Source organism: Thermoascus crustaceus, assembly GCF_041956765.1.
Source record: "Thermoascus crustaceus strain CBS 181.67 unplaced genomic scaffold VTN00scaffold_1, whole genome shotgun sequence".
In the NCBI taxonomy this organism is placed as follows: Eukaryota; Fungi; Ascomycota; class Eurotiomycetes; order Eurotiales; family Thermoascaceae; genus Thermoascus; species Thermoascus crustaceus.
The window spans coordinates 1,208,196-1,229,408 of record NW_027192527.1 but is presented as its reverse complement, the minus strand read 5'-3'; the positions used below and the strand labels follow the sequence as shown (position 1 = coordinate 1,229,408).

The 21,213-nt window shown below is 52.3% G+C and overlaps 9 protein-coding genes across 9 annotated transcripts; 5 read left to right on the top strand and 4 right to left on the bottom strand.

Annotated features, from left to right (window-relative positions):
* Nucleotides 1-1,648: 1,648 nt before the first annotated feature.
* Nucleotides 1,649-2,921, top strand: VTN00DRAFT_434 (uncharacterized protein; the record flags this gene model as incomplete). Its single annotated transcript, XM_069430757.1, has 4 exons — nt 1,649-1,744; nt 1,848-2,034; nt 2,154-2,670; nt 2,735-2,921. 4 exons carry the CDS (start codon nt 1,649-1,651, stop codon nt 2,919-2,921), a joined length of 987 nt encoding a protein of 328 aa, XP_069291142.1.
* A 667-nt stretch (nt 2,922-3,588) lies between these two features.
* On the bottom strand, nt 3,589-5,178 carry VTN00DRAFT_433 (uncharacterized protein; the record flags this gene model as incomplete). Its single annotated transcript, XM_069430746.1, has 4 exons — nt 3,589-4,528; nt 4,589-4,697; nt 4,764-4,902; nt 4,981-5,178. 4 exons carry the CDS (start codon nt 5,176-5,178, stop codon nt 3,589-3,591), a joined length of 1,386 nt encoding a protein of 461 aa, XP_069291141.1.
* A 96-nt stretch (nt 5,179-5,274) lies between these two features.
* VTN00DRAFT_432 (uncharacterized protein) lies at nt 5,275-5,598 on the bottom strand (the record flags this gene model as incomplete). Its single annotated transcript, XM_069430735.1, has 1 exon — nt 5,275-5,598. One exon carries the CDS (start codon nt 5,596-5,598, stop codon nt 5,275-5,277), a length of 324 nt encoding a protein of 107 aa, XP_069291140.1.
* Nucleotides 5,599-5,968: 370 nt separating this feature from the next.
* On the top strand, nt 5,969-8,665 carry VTN00DRAFT_431 (uncharacterized protein; the record flags this gene model as incomplete). Its single annotated transcript, XM_069430724.1, has 3 exons — nt 5,969-6,061; nt 6,131-7,957; nt 8,018-8,665. The coding sequence occupies 3 exons, from the start codon at nt 5,969-5,971 to the stop codon at nt 8,663-8,665; spliced, it is 2,568 nt and encodes an 855-aa protein (XP_069291139.1).
* A 239-nt stretch (nt 8,666-8,904) lies between these two features.
* VTN00DRAFT_430 (uncharacterized protein) lies at nt 8,905-9,726 on the bottom strand (the record flags this gene model as incomplete). The annotated part of the gene is made up of 3 exons (XM_069430713.1): nt 8,905-9,017; nt 9,066-9,141; nt 9,241-9,726. The coding sequence occupies 3 exons, from the start codon at nt 9,724-9,726 to the stop codon at nt 8,905-8,907; spliced, it is 675 nt and encodes a 224-aa protein (XP_069291138.1).
* A 705-nt stretch (nt 9,727-10,431) lies between these two features.
* Nucleotides 10,432-11,778, top strand: VTN00DRAFT_429 (uncharacterized protein; the record flags this gene model as incomplete). Its single annotated transcript, XM_069430701.1, has 3 exons — nt 10,432-10,601; nt 10,727-10,914; nt 11,000-11,778. The coding sequence occupies 3 exons, from the start codon at nt 10,432-10,434 to the stop codon at nt 11,776-11,778; spliced, it is 1,137 nt and encodes a 378-aa protein (XP_069291137.1).
* Nucleotides 11,779-12,507: 729 nt separating this feature from the next.
* Nucleotides 12,508-14,989, bottom strand: VTN00DRAFT_428 (uncharacterized protein; the record flags this gene model as incomplete). Its single annotated transcript, XM_069430690.1, has 3 exons — nt 12,508-12,828; nt 12,906-14,806; nt 14,908-14,989. The coding sequence occupies 3 exons, from the start codon at nt 14,987-14,989 to the stop codon at nt 12,508-12,510; spliced, it is 2,304 nt and encodes a 767-aa protein (XP_069291136.1).
* Nucleotides 14,990-17,332: 2,343 nt separating this feature from the next.
* On the top strand, nt 17,333-18,442 carry VTN00DRAFT_427 (uncharacterized protein; the record flags this gene model as incomplete). The annotated part of the gene is made up of 1 exon (XM_069430679.1): nt 17,333-18,442. One exon carries the CDS (start codon nt 17,333-17,335, stop codon nt 18,440-18,442), a length of 1,110 nt encoding a protein of 369 aa, XP_069291135.1.
* An 854-nt stretch (nt 18,443-19,296) lies between these two features.
* Nucleotides 19,297-20,967, top strand: VTN00DRAFT_426 (uncharacterized protein; the record flags this gene model as incomplete). The annotated part of the gene is made up of 3 exons (XM_069430668.1): nt 19,297-19,827; nt 19,941-19,973; nt 20,116-20,967. The coding sequence occupies 3 exons, from the start codon at nt 19,297-19,299 to the stop codon at nt 20,965-20,967; spliced, it is 1,416 nt and encodes a 471-aa protein (XP_069291134.1).
* Nucleotides 20,968-21,213: the final 246 nt, after the last annotated feature.

Genomic DNA, 21,213 nt, shown 5'->3' with positions numbered 1-21,213 from the left:
CTAAACTAGTACCCCACCGGGGAGGAAGAAGCTTTGCGCAAGTTTGAACACGTTCCCGCAGCCGCTGACAACCACGTAGCCAACTGAAGACCCTAACGATAAAAAAACTTGGTTCGCGGAACCGAACGGAAGCCTGGTCGATCGGAGACGCCCCTGACTGATAGTAGTGTCGACTGCAAGGGAGCGTTCAGATGGACTGATGTTACTGCATCAAACGTCTTGCGGCTTTGGGGAGCAGCCTGGAGAGGGTAGGATGGATGAGCTCACTGCCTCAGTCGGGAGGCAAAGGTCTATGCTGAATAGGGATGTAAGTGAGGGCTCAGGGCATAGGGTTAGGGTTTCAGCGTGCTGATGACCTGAGTACAAGTATCCGCTGGGGGAGATGGGTCGGCGATTTTTTTTCCCTGTTTATCTATTTGTTTGTTCACGTTTGCTGTTTATTTCTGGATGATATTACAGTGCTTATAGTTTATGAAGTTTTTTTATTCCTAGTCTCATTCGTTCAGCAGAGTAACGACGCTGATATAGACACAAGCTTGTTTGTTCGATCAAGGCGTTGTATCCCCCGGTATTTCTGGCACTTATCTTCTCCCATACCATTATACCTAGCGAAATCCAGTAGTGTTTAAGATGTAAGGGGCTTTTTATACCCGAGGACAGACGACTCCACTTTCTTCTTTTGGTTGGAGCTAGGTACTTATTTCTTAGATTAGGTACCTAACGCAGTACATGCAAAGCAAAACAGATCCATGGATGATGGTGCAGGACCCATACCTGGGGTAGTAAATTCCCGAGGTCAGGAGCTCAACAACAAATCTGCTGTGTCACCAGATCTCCTTGATAGAATTGGCCGTTGCACATCATGCGACTGGTCATCAACCACGCTCATTTTCACATCGTTCCCCTGCATTACCGTTTCACTTTTCGACCTGCTCTGAGTTGCTAACTGGATTCACTAGATAAACTAAGGATGACTCACATGGATGCTTCCAGGGTGTTTTAGAGACACAAGTCTCACTGTCTCCGCTGGAAAAGCGGCGAGCGGTGCTACCGCATCGGGTTAGCTCACGGCGGGACCTCCAATGGGGCTCGGGGTGACGCGTGCAATGACTCAGCGCCGATTAGCTTAGCTTATCGCCGACAACCTTGAGATAATTTATTTCGCGGATTCCGGGAGCTCGAGACGTGGTACGGAAGCGGAACCAGAGGCTGGACCGCAAGCAGAACGGGTATGTGTGCCAGTAACAATGACATGTGCCAGAACGGCCCGCTAAGCTCGTGCCTGCTTCCCTTGCGGCGAACACGGCGGGTTCCTTCGGCAGCGCGCGGAATGCCCACTCGGCCAATTAACGCCTGGAGTGCCTAGGGCGGTCCTGTCGTTGGCTGGGCCCGGCGCTTTATCGAGGTACCGGCTATCGAACAGGTCTCTGTCTTGCTTTACTTGCCTAGCATACGTCACGGATCGGGGTTCTCTTTCTTCTCTACCTTACTGCCACTACATCTTTCCAGAATTCTCCGCTTTCTTTTTTCCTTTTCCCACTTTTCCCACTTTTACTTCTGCATCTTTTCTTTATACCCTGGACATGCTCTCGTAAAACTGGGGCCAGTATCACGGAGTTACACCCAATCCTGACCCTCCACGCCCGCAATGCCTCAGTGGCCCTACCCTCCCTTCATTCCGTATCCGCCTTCCAAGGCTGGATACTGGAGCCCCGTCACTTCGACCTTGAACTGGTGTGAAGAAGTACGTTTTGCCTTATCGATTCGCGCGTCTTGTTAAAAAAGAAGAAACGAAAAGGAATCGGAGAAATAAGCTGACGTGATCTGATCATATCTCTCCGGCGTAGGACTACTATGCGACCATCTACTCTGCCGAAATCGTGAACACCCTCACGAACCTGCTGTTCATGTTTCTTGGTGTCAAGGGTATTCGCAGCTGTCGGAGGAACGGCCATGACACGATCTTCCAGGTCGCATTTTACGGGTACCTTCTGGTCGGGTTTGGCAGCTTCCTGTTCCACTCGACCCTCAAATGCAAGTTTGGATCTTTTGTTGATTTCCTTTTTTTTTTCCTGGGATGTCTCCCGCAGGAGTCATCGAGGACAATGTAATAATGCTGACCGGTCGTTTTCTTCCTTTCTCGTGATATCTAGATCCCATGCAGTTGGTGGATGAGCTCTCTATGATCTACACGACGTGTTTGATGTGCTACGCGTCCTTCTCCTACTCGAGACCGTCCTGGGTGCGGGTCTTTCTTGCCGTCTTCCTGACCGGTCTCGCCGTCTTCATCACCCTGTACTACCACTACCTCGGGGACCCGGTCTTCCACCAGAACGCGTACGCGCTCCTGACTACCATTGTCGTCCTGCGCAGCATGTACACGATGGAGGTGACGCTCCGCCCGAAATGGCGCAAGTCGCGCGAGGAGGACCGCTTGGAGCGCGAGAGGAAGGGTTTGCCCGCCCCGTCGAAGGAGAGACAGCACTACGAGAACGTGCGGGACACGAAGACACTGAAGACGATGTGGTTCATGGTCATCTACGGATTGAGCATGTTCCTGGGAGGCTTCTTCATCTGGACCCTTGACAACAAGTTCTGCACCAAGCTGAGAGGCTGGCGCAAGCAGATTGGTCTTCCGTGGGGTCTTCTCCTCGAGGGTCATGGGTGGTGGTGAGTTTCTTCCATCTCACGATAATACCGCATCTTTCCTTTGAGTCTGGCTGACCGAAACAAGGCACCTCATGACCGGCATCGGAGCCTACCTCTACATCATCTGGGGCATCTGGCTCCGCCACATCCTGAATAAGCGCCAGGACGAATTCCACCTCCAGTGGTCCCATTTCTGGAAGATCCCAGATATGATCCGCGTGGATACTGAGAAGACGCACTTCCAGAACGGCATCTCCAAGAAGATATCTTGAACGTCTCCTCCAGATCCAACTTTCCCTTCTTTCCTTCTATACATGTATTCTTTTAGGGGACTCTTGCTTGCTTACTGCTGACTCGATCCTGACTCGTGGAGGTGGGAATGGATAACGGGACGAGTTTTGTTTTCTTATTCCCAGGTCGATGAGTTTGCATTATAGACACGTTTCCGAATCTTCCTGTTGTTTGCCTCCTTTTTTCTCTCTCGCTTGGATTAGAGATTAAACCTAGAGAGGACACGGGAATCCCGTCTTTTATATACCATGTTGTGGCCGTGGAATAATATGGCTATGAGGTCAGGTTTCCCATCGTGTCTGATACCTAACCTACCTACCTCACTTGCCTGCGGAAAAAACAATAAATAAGAAACTTTGCTTGATGAATTGCTATTTCTGCGTAAATAATAAAGATTGTCTTGGACCTTTTATTTTCTTTCTATCGCCGTTTTTTTTGCAACGGACTTAAGTCGGTTCGATTGATCTAGTATCTAGTATTCTAACTCTCGGATCTAGATAAGGATAATGGGTATTAGGTACTCAAGGGAGCAAAAACATAACGCTAGTCGCTCGACTATCTTATCTCTTAACCGATATCAAACAAAACAGGAAAGAGACACGAGGTATGTACAAGAGCTATACACAACAATACGCAGCTGCGAAACCTTCACAGCTTCGATTTCTCCTTCCCCTTCTCCTCCTGCTTACTATTATTACCATTATCGTAAGCATTATTCCTCGCAGCCCTCACAGGCGGCGGAATCCTCCTCCTCCACTCCTCATCAACCGTCACCTTCTCCACCTTCGACTTCCCCTTCCACCCCGTGATCCTCTCCAACTCCTGCTCCTCCTCCCTCCACCTCCTCAACTCTCCTCCAAACCAATCCGCCGCGGCATCCGCACACTCATTCACCGCCTCCTGCGCCAGCAAGTGTCCGAAATCTTCCAGGAACACGTCCCGCACCCGCCCCGCGGCGACGCCGCCGCTCCCGCCGACCCCCTTGCCCGTGTTGTTGAGCTTGTCGGCGCGCATCTCGGGGATGCACATGTCGGATTTGCCGGCGAAGATGTAGAGCACGCTGGGGCGGAGGTGGGGGAGTTGGGAGAAGATCCGGGCTCCCTCGGGGCGGTAGAAGGGGTAGGAGCCTTCTTCGTCGGTGTTTGTGGGGTCGAGGTCCGGGTGGGTGAGTCTGTTGACGGGGATGTTCTTCACGGGGTCGCCGTCGTAGTTGGGGCGGGAGAAGGTGAAGACTTCTTGGTGGAGGGTTGTTGTTAAGGTTACTGGCCTGTTGCCGTTTTTGATAGCTGTTTCATCCAGTGGGTGTATAGCTGTGGGCAGATCGCGCAGGCCATATTTGACCCAGCGGTCCAGGACGCGCGGGTCCCAGGCCTTGTAGAAGGGGCTCCGCTTGAAGCTTTCTGCGGCGGCTTCTCGCGAGGGCCAGAGGTCGCGTCTGTAGGTGGAGAGTTGTGTCGTTGTGGGGATGTTCCGGCCTGCGGTGTGGAAGCTGCGAGGAGGTCGTATTTGGGTGGACTGGCATTGGATGACGGGATCTAGGAGGACGAGGGTATGGAAGAGTCGAGGATGTATGAGGGAGAGGGTTACACTGGATAATATCTTGTTAGACATGTTAGTTCATATAACTGGGGGTATGGGACTAACTAACAGTTGCGCGCCGCCCATACTATGTCCAAGTCCTACTATGGGCCGAGGCATCTCATTGCGCTTCAGATTGATCAGGTGGAGGAGATCGCGGGCGTGATCGAACCAGCTGGCTGTACAAGAATCAGTATTGCGATTGACCGTTCAAGGCTGGATGGAGCTCGAGGATATAGACATACGATCGTTACCCAGGATGTTCTCATTGAGCACTCCGCTCTGTCCCTGATGCGCAACATCTGCCATCCAAATGCTTCGGATCCGGAAGCCATTGCTTTTCGAGCGCGCATGGATCTCCTCCCACAGCGGCTCGTAGAGTTCCTGGTAACGGTTTTAGCCTCAAGACCAAATCGACTTGATCTGGTGATCAGCCGCGGCGGAGATAAGGTAGGTCCATACCTTCGGGAAACCGTTCGCATGAGCGCCGATGATGGTTACATCTCCAGGCTTCGGGTCTGGATTGTCGAGCGGAATGTACTGTTTAACGGCCAGGCGCAGCGTGTCCTCCTGGCTGTCAGCCGTGGCATGGGGATACTCCCTGATATGCTGGCAAGGAATCGTATGCTCGACGATACGAAAAGGGCCGGAAGAAGACATGGTTACAGTGACGCGATCACGATCCTAGTCAGCATGAATGTAGAATTGCTTTCAGCGGCTGATCCCCTTTTAAAAATGTTCCCTAAAGTATCTGCTTCACGGTCTGCGGTCCGCTCTCCGTCGCTGTCTCGCTGCGATCGTGAACGTCCCGCCGCTTTTGCCGACCTTCGCGACGTGCCGAGGCTCGAAGGACTGATCGGCCGAGGACTTAGCTGCCGGCTTGCCACCAGATGCTGGTTGCCTCAAGCCGGCGGATAAGGGACCTCGAATATGGCCGAAAAGATCTGTATCTGCAGGTTCCCCCTCTTGAGGCTCCAGGAGAGAGATCAGCTTTCTGCTCCACGCTGCTGGACACAGGGCTGGGGATGCGGAGAAAGCCGCACATGAGCCGATCTGGGGGTCGGCCGGCACGGCACGCATGGACTGGAACTCAATTGGATAGTTAGTAGCGCTCGTGTCCCGCGGATACGGTTCCTCGAGATCTGAACTTCTATTATTATTATTATTATTTGTCCCACTAAAGACGGGTCTTTCCTGCCCCTTTTCGGGGCGCCGTCCGTGAACCAATATATATATATCACGTGACCCGGCGTCGTGCGGCGCGTGTCGGCTCGCGTCTGCTGCCCGCGTCACAGATCGAGTTATCGTCTCTCCGCCTCGTGGTCGCATAACCTTGCCCTTTGCGCCTCTCTCCACTTGGAACTCTTCAAGTCTAGCCCTGCCCTTGGCTTTTTTTGGAGGTCAGCGACTGGAACAGACCTACTGAACTCGCAATTGGCATCTGGTGGTCATGGCGGACCAAGATGACGAGGTCCAGCTCTTTGGGCAGTGCAATATCTGTATCGTCTGCTCTAAGGACCTAGATGAGAGCGCAGCAGATAAGGTGTGTATATATGCCCAACACTGTCTCGGAGCTTCAATTAGATTGTCTGCATACTAACATTGGCGTTAGCTTGCTGCCACAATCAGAGAGAACGGAGGAGAAGTAACCGTTTATCAACCGCCCTCGACATTTCCCTCAGTGGTCGAATTTACGCATCTGCTCTCTACATCTATCGATTTTCCCGCTTACCAGACCGCCTGCGACTCACTTATACCAGTTGTCAAGCCTCAGTGGGTGCAGGCGTCGATCTCGAAGTCGAAACTTGCCAACCCGCGACAGTACAACCCGGACCCGAGACTCTTCATGAACGATGTCGTTGTCACCTGTGGCGACATTCCTGAAGGCGACAAGGATGCCATCATCGGTGGTGTGCTGGCGATGGGTGGTCTCTACAGCCCCAGAGTCACCGCGATGGTCACCCATCTGGTGGACCTCACAGCGGAGTCTGACAAGGCCAGAATGGTCGCAGCCAAGAAGCTCAATGCCAAGATAGTACTGCCTCACTGGTTTGACGACTGCTTGAAACTGGGAAGGAGGATCGATGAGCGTCCATATACCCTTCCAGACGCTGAGATCCTCCGCGCTGCACCAGACGCGCCGATACGGTCTTCAGAAAACAAGGATATCGTTGGCGCCTCAACACCAGTGCCCTCCGGTTTACCCAACGCTCGACATAAGTTGAATGTTTTCGAGGGGAAGCAGGTGATGCTTTCTTCCGATCTGAGTATTGGCTCTCACTTGCGTGATGCTATTGAAGATATTATCGAACACGGAGGGGGAAAGATGACGGCAGACATACACAAAGCGGACATGTTCATCTGCCGCTATAGAGAGGGATTTGAATACAAGGTCGCATCCAGGTTGAACAAGGACGTTGGAAACCTGTCTTGGCTCTACCATCTCATTACACACAACACTTGGACATCTCCACTGCGTCGGCTACTACACTATCCAGTCTCGCGTGCGGGAATCCCCGGGTTCAAGGGTCTCAAGATCAGTCTATCGAACTACACCGGCGAAGCACGGTCCTACCTAGAAAACCTGATCACAGCAACCGGAGCGGAATGCACCAAGACCTTGAAACAGGAGAACACCCACCTCGTCACCGCTCACGGCAACAGCGAGAAATGCACGGCCGCGAAGGAGTGGGGTCTTCAAGTTGTCAACCACCTCTGGCTGGAGGAGAGTTACGCGAAGTGGAAGCTGCAGCCCGTCTCCGACCCCCGGTATACCCACTTCCCCAAGAGGACCAACCTTGGAGAGGTCGTTGGCCAGACGAAGCTTGACAGATCCGTTCTCGAAAGCCTGTTCTTTCCGGCAGACGATCCAGCTGAGAAGGGCACCGGTCAGCATCCAAGGGCGATGCAGCAGAGGGATCAAAATGTCACGGCCGGTCCGGCTAATGACTTTGCGGAGCCGACCAAGCCCAAGGCTACCAAGCGGGTCGAAGCCGCTCCCGATGCGAAGGATACGACACCGCAGCCCGCCAAGGCACGGAAGGTAGCAGACGGTGGAAAGCCACAGACTCCTGCGCTTTCACGGTTCCTGGCAGAGGGGAAGGAAAACGAGACGCCGTCATCGACCAGCAGCCGAAAGTCCAAGGAAGCTGCCGCTGCGCGGTTGCATGAGATTGCCCCTGACATTGCGCTATATGAGAAGGAGAGGAAGCGAGTGGGCGGAGTCATCTACGGTGGCAGACGAAAGAGTGACGAGGATAGAGTTGCTAATACCAAGAAGAGAAGATCGATTGAAGCTCAAGATGCAAGTGATGCCGACGATGCGACGGAGGCAAAGAGGCAGAAGACTTCGAAGTCAAGGCCGACTGCTACGATGCAGGTATTGATTACTGGGTATCAGAGATGGGTCGGCAACCAAAAGAGAGAGGATTCTGACAAGGTTTGTTGCATTTATATACGTTTATATACGATACTTTTTGCATGAACTAATCTTAGTTAGCGACAACTTCGAGAGTTGGGTATCTCAGTTGTTCAAGACGCGCGAAAATGCACACATCTTGCCGCCCCCTCTATCCTACGGACTCACAAGTTCGTGAATGCCCTTGCATATTCGCCAGTTATCATAAATGTCGACTTCATCACACAGTGCCTCGCGAAGAACCAACTTCTCAACCCGGAGGACTTCCTTCTGGAGGACAAAGCGGCGGAGGAGAAACACGGTTTCTCGCTCGCCGAAGCGAGGCTACGAGCTAAGGAAAACAAGAATATGCTCCTTCAAGGCTACCAGGTTTGCTGTGTCGAATCAATTCGCGGTGGATTCGATGCCTTCAAATCGATCATTGAAACGAATGGAGGAGACTGCGCGCTCTTCCGTGCACGAGTTTCCATGGTCAAGGATAAGGATAGCGGTGACAATGGCGATGGAGAGAAAGACAAGCCTGGGAAGAATGAGGTGTATCTCCTCAGCGGAACACTGCCGGACCAAGTCAAACTGTGGCCACGATTCCGCCAGATGGTGCGGGACGTTGGCAAAGTACCCCGGATTGTTCGGGTGGACTGGCTGCTGGACATTGCCATGTCTCAGGAGTTGCGGTGGAAGGACGAGTACGAGCTGAGCGAGGATATGCTTGGTAAGACAGACGCATAGCCCTCGGAACGGTTGCGGAGTTTAGAATGCCGTCTGTCTATTGGGAAGGAAAAGTCGGGTCGGGTCGGCTTGGTGTGGCTTTTTGGGAGTATCATTTTTCACGACTGTACATGCCATCCATTTCATAGTCTTGGTGTCGGTTTGATATAGCCATAGCATCCTGTAGGGAATACCCATAGCAATTTGAAGCATTTTGTACTGTGCTATACATATTTGTTCGGAGTATGCCGATCGTTCTCTCAGAAGAACTTGACACCTTCCTGGCCTTCAGCGCCGAAGATCTGTGCCTTGCCGCGTTTCACGAGGACGTTGAGGGATCGGAGCATTACGTCTGGGTCCATGCCGTGGAATTCTGAAGAGTCAGTGCTCAGCCAACAAGGGAGCTTCACGATCAGCTTACCTTGCGAGATGGTCGCATCCCCCTCTATCAACTCATACAGCGTAAGAACGGTATTCTTCTGCCCCGTCTCTTCAACCTGTATCAGCCTAAGCGTCAGCATTCATCCACATTGCCAAATAACAAATAACATTCAACATCCCAATTCGACACTCAAAATCGAAAAAAGTCTACTCACCCAATCCGCAACCACCCCCGCCCACTCCTCCGGCCTCCTCCACCAAATCCACGCCTCATTCTTCTCCCCCCGGGACGACGACACCCATTCCGCCCTCCTCCCACCCCCACCTTCCTCCTCACTCCGCGCCATCCAATCCACGATATTCCGCGCCTCGCTCAGACTCACCCGCTTCCGCAGCTGCGCGTTGTGGAACAGCGGCGTCTCGACGGCGTCGATCAGCGAGAGTTTCCAGATCCGGTGGTGTCGGCACCAGGATTGGATCAGGGACGACCATTTCTGGAGCTGGGAGTGGCGCGTGGAGGAGTTGGGTTGGGGCGTGAAGAAGGGCGGGAAGGAGTAGGTGGTGGGGAATTTGAATGTGCTTGTCGATTGTGATTCGGGGTTGGTTGATGATGTTGGGGTGGAGGATGATGCGGCGGCGGCGGAAGGGATTCCGGAGATGGAAATGTTTGTATTTGAGAAGGAGGGGGAGGAGGATGTCATGGTCGCTATCGCGGTCGCTTGTCGTGAAGGAGGGGCGAAGGAGGGGTAGGTATGGATGGTAGGTTCAATCCGCGGTGTGTGAGACAGTATGTATACCGTACTCAGGCAGTATGATGTATTTTGTCTAAAGCTCGAGCTAAAGAAAGAAGAAGAGTCAGCAATCGATGCACGACTGCGCCGTGCTCTGGACGTGGAGAAGTGTATTTCTGTCTGTCGGAGATGGGATGAATGAGAACAGATAAGATAGAGAAAGAGGCTGGTGAGCTCGGGTCGGAGCACTAGCTGCTTACCGGACTTGGGCACCGCCCTGTTTGACTCCGGTGCGGAACACCTTATTTACCTAGATCCATGCAATATAAATTTAGGTACATATAGAAGAGATTCTTCTATACCTCAAGTAACCATTATGCACGACTACAAAAGCAATTGACGTGCTTTAACAACCCGTCGCAACACGCTGCTCCGGGCACCCGCGGGGTTAAGCTTAATTTTAGTCCGCATCACGCCCTGAGCGGGAGCACGATCCTCGCAAAAAACTTCGCTCCCCTCTCACTCCGTCTACCTTCGATGGTATTATCTCCCCTCTCATCACTGCCCCGCCCCAGACTTATCCCCAGCTTCCTCCAACTCCAACACAGCGATATCCTACCCGTTCCTATCGCGGTCCGCATCCCAACGTTCCCGAACACCGGATCACCGCTAGTCATGCCGCCTCCTCCGACCAAGCGCCAGAAGCGTGAGCAGTACCGCCAGGCGCAGGCTCAGGCGCAGCAGAATGAAGGCGCCGCTGCTGCTGCGCCGATCAAGCTGCCCAAGAAGAAGTTCTACCGGCAGCGGGCGCACGCGAATCCGTTCTCGGATCATCAGTTGGATTAGTATGTCTAGACTCCATCTCCCCTCGTGTTGGGATAGATAGGTATCTATCTAGACGGAGATGAAGACCAATTGCGTAATACTCAATCGAGGAAACAAAAACTAACAAGGTATCTACTGGTAACAGCCCCATCAGCCCCGCGCACATGAACTGGGCAACGCACTTCCCCGCCTTCGTGGATCCGGATCCGAACAGCACGAACCTGTCCGGGGCCAGGAACCTCATTAAGGACGTTGAAGTGGTGGATATCGGGTGCGGGTATGGCGGGCTGCTCGTTGGACTGGCGCCGCTGTTGCCGGATACGTTGATGGTTGGTGAGTAGATAGAACAATTTCGCTAGAATTGGGAGGGCGAGATATGGCTAGATCCAGGAACTGACAATTATCTGAATAACAACAGGAATGGAAATCCGCACCCAAGTTCTCGAATACCTGACAACCCGCATCAACGTCCTCCGACAGCAACAACTACAACTACTACAACAAAAGGCAACATCCTCAACCTCCGCCTCACCATCCGCAACCTCTCCCCCTCCTCCTCAACCCACCACTCCCTCCGAAACCCTCCCACAACCGACCGAAACCACCGCCCCCTCCCCCTCCCCATCCACTTCCTCCACCTCAGCCCCAACAACCTTAATCCCAGGTGGCTACCAAAACATCTCCGCCCTCCGAACCAACACGATGAAATTCCTCCCCAACTTCTTCGCCCGGGGCCAACTGTCCAAGATCTTCATCTGTTTCCCCGATCCGCACTTCAAGGCCCGGAAGCATAAGGCGCGGATCGTCTCCCCGGCACTGAACGCCGAGTACGCGTTCGTGCTGAGGCCCGGAGGACTGCTGTACACGATCACGGACGTGGAGGAGTATCATCGGTGGATATTGAGGCATTTTGTGAAGCGGAATAAGGGTAGTAAGCCAGAGGGGGATGGTCGGGAGGAGGCGGCCAGTGAAGATGAAGAGGAGGCGGAAGATGAGAGGGAAGGAAACGGGGATACCGGAATCAAGGAGCTGTGGGAGCGGGTGTCGGATGAGGAGCTGGAGAAGGATCCCTGTGTGGCGGTTATGAGGGAGGAGACGGAGGAAGGGAAGAAGGTTACGAGGAATAAGGGGAATAAGTATGTTGCGGTGTTCAGGCGGCTGCCTGATCCCGAGTGGCCGGCTGCTGCCAGCTCTTGATACTATACTATATAGCGTCTTGTCTAGATTACAGCAACAAGTGTGTTGCCCCATGTTTGTTGTCAATAGGCTTTCTCTAAAACATCTACTTCCGCGAAAAGGCAGGGTGATTACTATGTGATTTGGTGATGTCTATATCGCTTCCCGTTCAGGGAAGCGCGACGGGAACAATAGATAAGATATGCAATTTCAAATTGTTCACAGCGCTATAGATACAGGCATTCTCGATGACAATAGTAACTAATATATGTCTTATATGACAAAAAAAGCAAACTGTACAACAGCTGAGATGACCGTTTCATGAACGGACCCAATTGGCCTCGAGTCAAAAGGCCAAGGTGTCCTGCAGTTAAAATATGCAAGGCAAGATAAACAGTCATGTCAAAAATGCAGATCGCTCAAACTCCGCAAGGACAGAGCCATTGCACACGCCATGAAGATAGGAAGATCGTTGGTCTATCGGGTCGTTTCCTTTTCCGCCGTCTAGAGAAAAACAACTTGCATGATGAACCGTGCAACATTCTGCTGGACTCCAGGAATCCAAAAATAAATCGCAAACGCAATGAGTCATAAGTAGTCAGTCAACATCCAAGGCAGACGATGGATCAGCCGAGAAGCGCTTTCTGAAAGCTGTCCAGCGGTAAGCTGCTTGACAGTTGTGAGTATTCTAGGTCACATCCAACTCTACCTATCGGGGGTAGGTTGGATGACCGCTGAAAAGCGACAGGATTAAATCTGGTTTTTCAACCTTATACCTTCGCATCTTTCACAGACCGCCAGCTGGACTGGGCCTCCAATGATGCGTCCCTTTGCTGTTCTCCTGGGCTCACCTTGCCTGACAAAGAATCGACCCTCAGGACCAAATCCACTGCCACACTCGTGGCACACGAAGCACTTATCGTGCCACTGTCCTCCCAGGGCAGTGACAACAACATCCTCGAGCACGGGCTGTTTGCAGCCCATACAACGGGAAGCCGTACGGCGAGAATGGCAACGAAGACACCACGCGAAGCCATCCTTCTCCACGAAGGGAGTTTCAGCGTTGAAAGGCTGTCAAACGGTTAGCAAACGATTCTGACACTCATTAACGACGAATAGGAGATCTGAATAGAGGAGTTTCGACGTACATCACCACACTCGGCGCAGAAGAAGTGACCAACATGCCATTCTGCCCCACAAGCTATCACGACTTCGCCCTCGATTGGGGTCTTGCAGCTCTTACACCTCGGGCTGAAAAGCTCATGAAAGTCAAGGTGACAATAGAATCGCAGGGCCTGCGCTTCTTCATCGTCTTTCGACGCGTTTTCTAGTCTCTCAGCTCGTTTTGCTTCCGGCTCTTGGTAGAAAGCAACACATTCGAGACCGGTACCGCAATGGTAGCAAGTAAAGCATTCCGGGTGGAAACGTGATCCCGCCGCAGTTACGACCCGGCCGGAGATAGGGAGAGAGCAGGTATCGCACGTAGCGGTCGGAACACCAGCTCTGGTGTATGGAGAATACCAACGAGCCTGAGAGGTAGCCTTCTGAGCGGGCTTCCTATTTTTACTGCCCTTGGGGTCTGGTAGCGGTCTCGCACAACCTGTATTGTCCTCAGATGGAGGCTCCATTTCCCCGATGGTGGGAACATGGTTATCTGGAAGGTTGATTGTTGGTATCGAGGAAGGTTCAGATACGCTAATGGCGGGAGCTGAGGGAGTGGAAGCAGGAGATGCGGAAGACGATCCCTGCGACGTGCTACCACGATCGGGGCTATTGCTCTTCGGTTTCTCTTCACTCGGCTCCCAACTTGGGTCGAAGCTCACGATCGGTCGTCCCGGACGATCACTGACGGCCGTTGGCATCGGAAGTTTCCTGCTTCGATCTTTTAATTTCATGCTGGTAGCCGCGCGGATCTCCTCGCTGCGTATCTCGATCCCATTTTTGGTAGGAACCTTATTTTCGCCCGTCCTCGAGTCAGTAGATGGTGTGGGAGTATTTGTTGTGTATTCCGGATTGTGTGACTGAGTAGGAGGATGCTCGTGGAGGTCAAGACGAGAGAGCTTATTGATAAAGCTAGATCGATAGGGACGAGACCCGGAGCTCAGAGGAAGCGAATTCCGGGGCTTGGCCTTTAATGCAGACGTAGCAGAGGCAGTTGAATCGTTCTGTTGTTCTATTTTGTCGCTAGATTGGTCGGGCTCTTCATAGATTCGGTCTTCTGGGTTCCTGAAGATGCAGCTGGAATTACTCGGTTTCGGCCCAGAGCTCTTTTCCAGGCCAGTCGACTCAGACCCTTCTTCCACGGGCTCCGCAAAATTGACTTTCCCTTTCTTCCGAAAGGGATCATTCTTGGAAGACGGTTCGTGGTTGGAGTCTGGGGATTCCGTGGAATCCGGGGATTCCACAGTGGTAGTGCCATGGTACCTCCCCGGGGATCCATCCAATGAAGAACGGTACTCCCGGTTCCGTAAACTCTGATTCCTCGTATGGCTGCCCTTCTCCAGATGTTGGCGGAATCTGTTTGCGTCCGGATTCCGATACGGCGCGTGCGGATTTTTGTAGGGAACCCCAGGATATTGGTGTTCCCACACAAGTTGTGTTGCCTCGTCCTGTGCCGCCGCGTGCAGTCGCATCTCTTCCTGAAGGTCCATTTCCTCCAACGCGTCGCGCAGTGAGCGAGCCTCCTCTCTCTCCATCCACCGATGACTGCTCTCTCGATATACGGACCTCGGAGAGACGCTTGTTCGGACAACTTTCGGTGAGGGTGAGAAGTTCTTTCCAAGAGAACATTTCCCAGGTTCCTGGACCAAAGGACGACCCGCGGAGCTGCTCAGCGAGGCAGCATCAGAGGTGGTACGACGGTGAGATAGAGCACTGGTCGATCGTGGCTGTGCAAGACGTTCTTCTTTTGTAGGGGATTCAGAGCGCCTGGACGTTGAGAGCGCAGACGAAGCGCGTGGAGGCAACTCATCGGTAGGCTTCTTCGGAAATGGCCTCGATCCACTGGGACGGGGTGGTCGATTAGTTCGAAGGTCCTTCAGGTAGTTTGCTAAATGGTGGCATTGTTAGTTGGCAACAGCATGAAGCAGCCAGGCGTACTTGGAGAAGCGGTAAGGATCTTGGGAGCCAAGGGCGGGAGATGACACCCACCGACTTGATCATTGGACATGTAGGTAGGACCAGGAGGAGAGAACTTCCGGTGAGTGTCTTTTGATCTGCGAGTGTGTATCATTGTGTCTGTCTATCCCGCTGGACAAGAGAGAGATGGACAGAGTCGATGTTGGATGCCGGCGGTGGAATGTTGTCGTTGGGGACGACGCGGGAAGTTCGACCGGAGAAGAGCAACCTCGGGAACTTCCTTCACGGCAGCAAGAAGCCGTGGCTGGAGCCAAAGATGGATACAAAAGCAAGGTCAAGTAAGTCAGCCAGCGCAAGCAACCAATTGGCGTGGAAGACAGAAGAACAGGCTGGAAGACGGGCAGGGCTGGCAGCTGTCGGGCGTCATGGAGCGGCCGATTGCCAGATAGACGGCGATCGGCTATCATCCGGGGAGTGGAGCTATGGCCCGCGACAACGCAGCGGTCTAGGGGGCTTCTGGGTGCAAATCAACACAAGCCGGGCCGTCGCGAGGCAACGCGGGGGTGCTTGGCAGGGCCCAGCCCTATGTTCATCTCCCACGTCGCGGCCTGTCTCACGATAAAAAGAGGTGGCTGGGCATCACCATCACGGCCTGGCCTTCTCCCTGCCTCCTGCTTTTTCATGTTCCTGACCACTGTGAGATGATTTCCTCTGGATCCCGTCATGTCCGATCCCTCCTTCAATGAGGTCACTTTTTGCTATATATAGCGTCATCTCCGTGGCTCCAGAGATGGGACACCTACATGCAGATCCGTTGATCGATATGACGGGTCTCCATAGTCAAGGCTTAAGAGGGTCCTGCCTCTGATCCATAGTTCGAGCCACCCCAAGAACCTGGGAACTCTCCTAGTCTGCAAGCACTATGGACCACCAAAGCATGGACAAGGTTCCTTAAGCGAGCCACTAGCCTTTCCGAAAATGCGAACTCTCCCATTCTTCTGGCATGGCAAGTGCGGGGCTTGAGAGTGCATACAGGGGTAAATACCTGATAAACAGCTATCTAGAATATAATACTGCCCAGCATCTCTTTCCAGGAGTACTAGTCGTAGTTAATTATCAAGTGGAGAAGATACACGATTATCAGTATGCCTCAAAAATCATTGTGCGTACTGGCTAGGTAGGTAGAGAACAAACTATCTGTGGCAAGTACAGGGTTTCGATTGCTCAAAAAGCATGTGATACGACGGTAGTCATGTGCCCCGCGGCACAACGAGGGGCCTTTCTTCATGATGCGTTGTCATCATTCTAATGGTAATCCCATATGATCTTTCTTATCAGTCACATACCGCAGGGACCGTGTCATAATCACTAATGTTTCAGTAATAGACACTTGTCGTGTAGTCATTCCTGGTTCCACGAACTTTTAGAATCTCACTTAAAGAGAAAGGAGTATCTGACGTTTCCCGGGTGAGTTAACGGAGCAAGGGGTTGCAGAGAGCCCTGCTGCTGAGTACCTCCATCAGATTCTTATATTTCTGCAATCAGAAATCTATTCCGCTGCCAGAGAGACGTGGCAAAGTCGAAGAATTTGTAAGCATCGAATGGCTGATAAATTCTCGAGCTCTCCAAATAATAAGGCCCCTATTATTTTGAAATGCGCCAAGGACACGGGAAAAGTAAATGATTAACCCGGGTAAAGCATAAAAGACTTAACCTTCAACAAAGATGAGCAGACAATTCCTCAGAGTATTCGACCGTACTCCTCTGAGTTGACGACTGGGAGTATTGCGATAAGACCAATTCGCAATCAAGGCAGAGGATATTACGAAACCAGCAAAGACATCCTACATAAAAATACGTCTCAATGCTCTGCTACCTTTTATTCTAGACGACCAATCTCTTGGCCCATCACCAATGCTGCTTGAGTGGTTAATGTTCGATTCTTTGGCTAAGTAACAGATACCCCGCGTTCCTGAGCCATCTGGAATGACGTCATTCCCATAACGAAGATTGGAACTTATCTGTACAGTAGTTCCTTGTCATGGGTTCAGGCCTTGATAGCCGCAAGATCAAGGTGCTTTCTTTATGTATTCTGTACCTGGATGCCTCCACAGTTCTATGTCTACCTATAGAACGCGCCCCGAACCGGCTACACCGTCCCGCGGGACGCCAATTCCGGGTCTCGCCCACGTTATCGACATCCACTCTATCCTTCAAATGCAGGAGGTGGTTCTTCGAAAACCAATCGCCAGCTTTAGACATCTTTTTTATGGGACCTAGAGGCTAGAGCTTTGCGAGATGAGGATTAACGCAGAGATGTTGCTGAACGCTGCTGCGAGACTTGGCCGGAGCGGGGTAATTGCGATCATCAACTGTGGAACAGGACCCCTGTCCTAGTATATAAGCCTGGGAGATTGCGACGAACAGTCCCCCAAAGCTCAGGTACATTGGGATCTACGACATAGTGCTTAGTCAATTGGCTTTGACTACACTCGAGATGGCATCGCGAAAGCTCCGCGTCGGTATCATCGGGGCCGGGGAAGTCGCTCAGGTCATCCATCTCCCTACGTTGGGTCTCCTGTCCCACCTCTACGAAGTGACTGCGGTCTGTGATATCTCGCGCAAGAATGCAGAGCACTGTGCCTCGAAGTTCCACATCCCAAAATGCAGCACAGACCTGTACGAAGTGATCAGGGACGCCACCGTGGACGTCGTCTTCATCCTCACCTCGGACGAGTTCCACGCCGTATACGCCATCGCGGCGCTCGAGGCCGGGAAACATGTCATGATCGAGAAACCGATTACGTTGTCGCTGCCTGCCGCGCAGAGGATCGTCGATGCTGAAAAGGCGGCCAACGGCCCGCGCGTGTTCGTGGGCTACATGAGGCGGTATGCACCTTCGTTCACCCAGGCATTCAAGAGGGAGATCGCATCCATCCCACGCATCCTGTACGCGCGGGCGCGCGACTTCAGTGGTCCTAATTCGTTTTTCGTTTCTCAGTCGGGGACGTTTCAGTCAAAGAATTTCGACTTCCCGCCGGGAGCGGCGGAGGAGCGGACGCGGTTGTTGGATGGTCTTTTCAGGGAAGCTTTCCCTGGGCAGGAGATCACGCCTGAGAAACAGAAGTACTGTCGATTCCTGGGAAGCTTGGGCTCGCATGATTTGTCGATGATGAGGGAGACCCTGGGATTTCCGGAGTCGGTTGCTGGAGTGTCAGTCAACGATCCCTTCTATTCTGCCATCCTCAACTACAAAGACAAGTCGGGAGCTCCGTTTTCAGTGACGTACGAAAGTGGTATAGATATGGTCCCGACCTTCGACGCACACCTGGCTGTGTATGGGGAGAAGAAAAGGGTGTCGATTCATTACGACACTCCGTATGTCAAGGGACTGCCTACAACTGTGAGGGTAGAGGAATTGACCGAGACTGGGGAGAAGGAAGTCAGAGAAATAGTATCGTCCTACGAGGACGCCTATACGGCGGAACTGCAGGAACTTTACTCTTGCTTGGTCGATGGCAAAGAGATAAAGACTAGTGCAGAGGATGCGATGAACGACTTGAGACTGTTCGATATGATGTACAAAAAGTATGATGCTGGTCTTTAAATAGCTGATGTGCTTTATCAAGAGATTCCAAGCAGGATGTGTCTAAGCAGGACTTTGACACCAGAGCTTAGAGATCTAGCTCTCCACTGAGGTGATTAATACATCACAAATGCATTTCGTCCGATAGGAACAAGCGACGGAGAAGAAACTGTTCATCAATATATAGTTAAACAGGTCACGACCTCAACAACCGAAGTTAGATTCCACAATGAGAGCAACGATATAATAGTCTCTTTTAAATTGGTAAATTATCGACAGAATACGATGTCTGCTAAGGGACTAACAGCTGCACGTATTCCGCTCCTATCAAGGACCACTGGGGTATCCTCCTTAGCATCCTCTATGGACTGCCCTAATCCCTACGAGCCTACGTATCTAAGCAATTCAGGTCATACGAATCTCTGGAAGACTGCTTTCCGTGGAAAATATAATACCAAGTACCTTATCAGTGCTTTGCCTTTCCCTCGGGGATTCCACCTGACATCCATTTTCCGCGGATAAGAAATATGCGAAGGTCACCACACCATGTAGAGTCAAAAACCACAAGACAGCTAACGTTCTAGTACAAATAAGTCAAGTATATCCGTGGAAAAAAAAATTGACTAATGACATTCTGATTCGTGCGAGGATGCACGCTCAGACTCGTATCCTGCATGATCTAGTAGCACATTATCATTCTGCAGACCCCGCATATCCCGCTTCATACTCAGACTCTGTGGATAAGGACCTGACGACCATTATGGCGGTAGTATATATAGAATATTAACATATTCCTTGTTCAAGGACTCGAATATACTTTTTTCTTTCTCCATTTTCCATCCTGAATAGAACGCACTCCTAATATAGTACCTCCAATGGCCAACACAGTCACAACCACCAAAGACGACAACAGCCCCAACTCCTCCAATACCAATGGAGTCAAAACAGACCCTTCCAACAATCACAATCGCCCCCTCTACCAAGCCTCAACAACCCACCTGATCCGCTACGGCGGCGGCGGCACCTTCCTCCCCTTCCTCGCGACCCGCGCCTCCGGCGTCTTCGTCTACACCGCAGACGGCCGGCGCATCCTCGACTTCACCTCGGGCCAGATGTCCTGCCTGATCGGGCACGGGCACCCGGAGATCGTGGCCACGATCCACGAGCACGCGGGTACACTCGACCACCTGTTCAGTGGGATGTTGAGTCCGCCGGTGCTGGAGTTGGCGGGGAGGTTGAGGGATGTGTTGCCGTCGCCGGGGCTGGAAAAGATGATGTTCTTGAGTACGGGGGGAGAGTCGAATGAGGCGGCGATTAAGATGGCGAAGCTCTATACGGGGAAGTATGAGGTTGTGGCTCTGGGGGGATCGTGGCATGGGATGACGGATGCGGCGAGGAGTGTGACGGTATGGTTTTTTTTTATTTTTTTGCCCTTTCTCTTGTCTTTGGGCATGTTCTTTCCCACATAAAAGAGTGATTCTTATAGAGCTTCATATATTAACTGATTTGGCAATCCTAGTATCACAAGGGACGACAAGGTTACGGACCAATGGTATGTACCGAGCCATTAATCTCGATACAATCTCCCAGATCGAGCCCCTCTATCGAATTAAAAAGATCCTCATCCAAGCCCCTAAGTTTCTATAGTATGCGCGGTATACAGACGTAAATACTCAAATGGTGAATGTGTATAGGTCCCTGGAACCCTCTACCTCCCCAGCCCAAACGCATACCGCTCCCCCTTCCGCCACCCAGATGGCACCTACGACTGGGAAACAGAACTCAACTACGGCTGGTCCATCGTGGACCAACAATCCACCGGCTCCCTCGCAGCCGTAATCCTCGAACCGATCCTCTCCTCGGGCGGCATGCTCGTCCTCCCGCCCGGGTACATGGCCGCGATGAAACGACACTGCGAGCAACGCGGGATGCTTCTAATCGTCGACGAGGCCCAGACTGCTATCGGACGATGTGGGGACATGTTCGCGTTCCAGCACGAAGACAACGGCGTCGTCCCGGACATCCTGGCGCTAAGCAAGACGCTTGGAAACGGGATCCCGCTGTCTGCGGTGGTGACGTCGGCGGAGATCGAGCAGCGCTGCGCGGAGCGCGGGTTCCTGTTCTACACGACGCACGTGAACGATCCGCTTCCTGCGGCTGTTGGGGCCAAGGTCCTCGAGATCGTGCAGCGCGATGGGTTGGTGGAGAGGTCTAGACGGTTGGGAGTGAGGCTGCATGCTAGGCTGAGGGAATTTCAGAAGAAGTACCCGTGTATCGGAGACGTTCGGGGAAGAGGGTTGATGGCGGGTGTGGAGATCATCGCTGATCGGAAGACTAGGGCTCAGGGAACAGAGTTGGGGATGAAGCTTGCGGATAAGATGTACGAGCTGGGATTGTCGGCGAATCTGGCGAATATGGCTTCGTTTGGAGGCGTGTTGCGGATTGCGCCTCCTATCACCATCACGGAGGAGGAGCTGGACCTCGGACTGGGTGTTATAGAGAAGGCCTTTGAGAGCACACCTGAGAGCTTCCTGGAGGGGAAATAGGCTCTTCCAATAGTTGCATACCTTCCAAACATGGCAAAGTGGGATGTTGAGAGCCTGCAGAATAAAGAGACTATGAGACTCCAAGGTTTCGAGTCGCCTCAGGGATCTAGCTCCTGTCACAGCCTGATTTGAATAATCTACACTATTCACGACGTTTGAATAAAAGAAGTACTTACCTACTTATTGTGCAGTTTGAGTTACTATTTCATTAGTACAATGGTTGCAGGAGAGAATAATTCATTATTA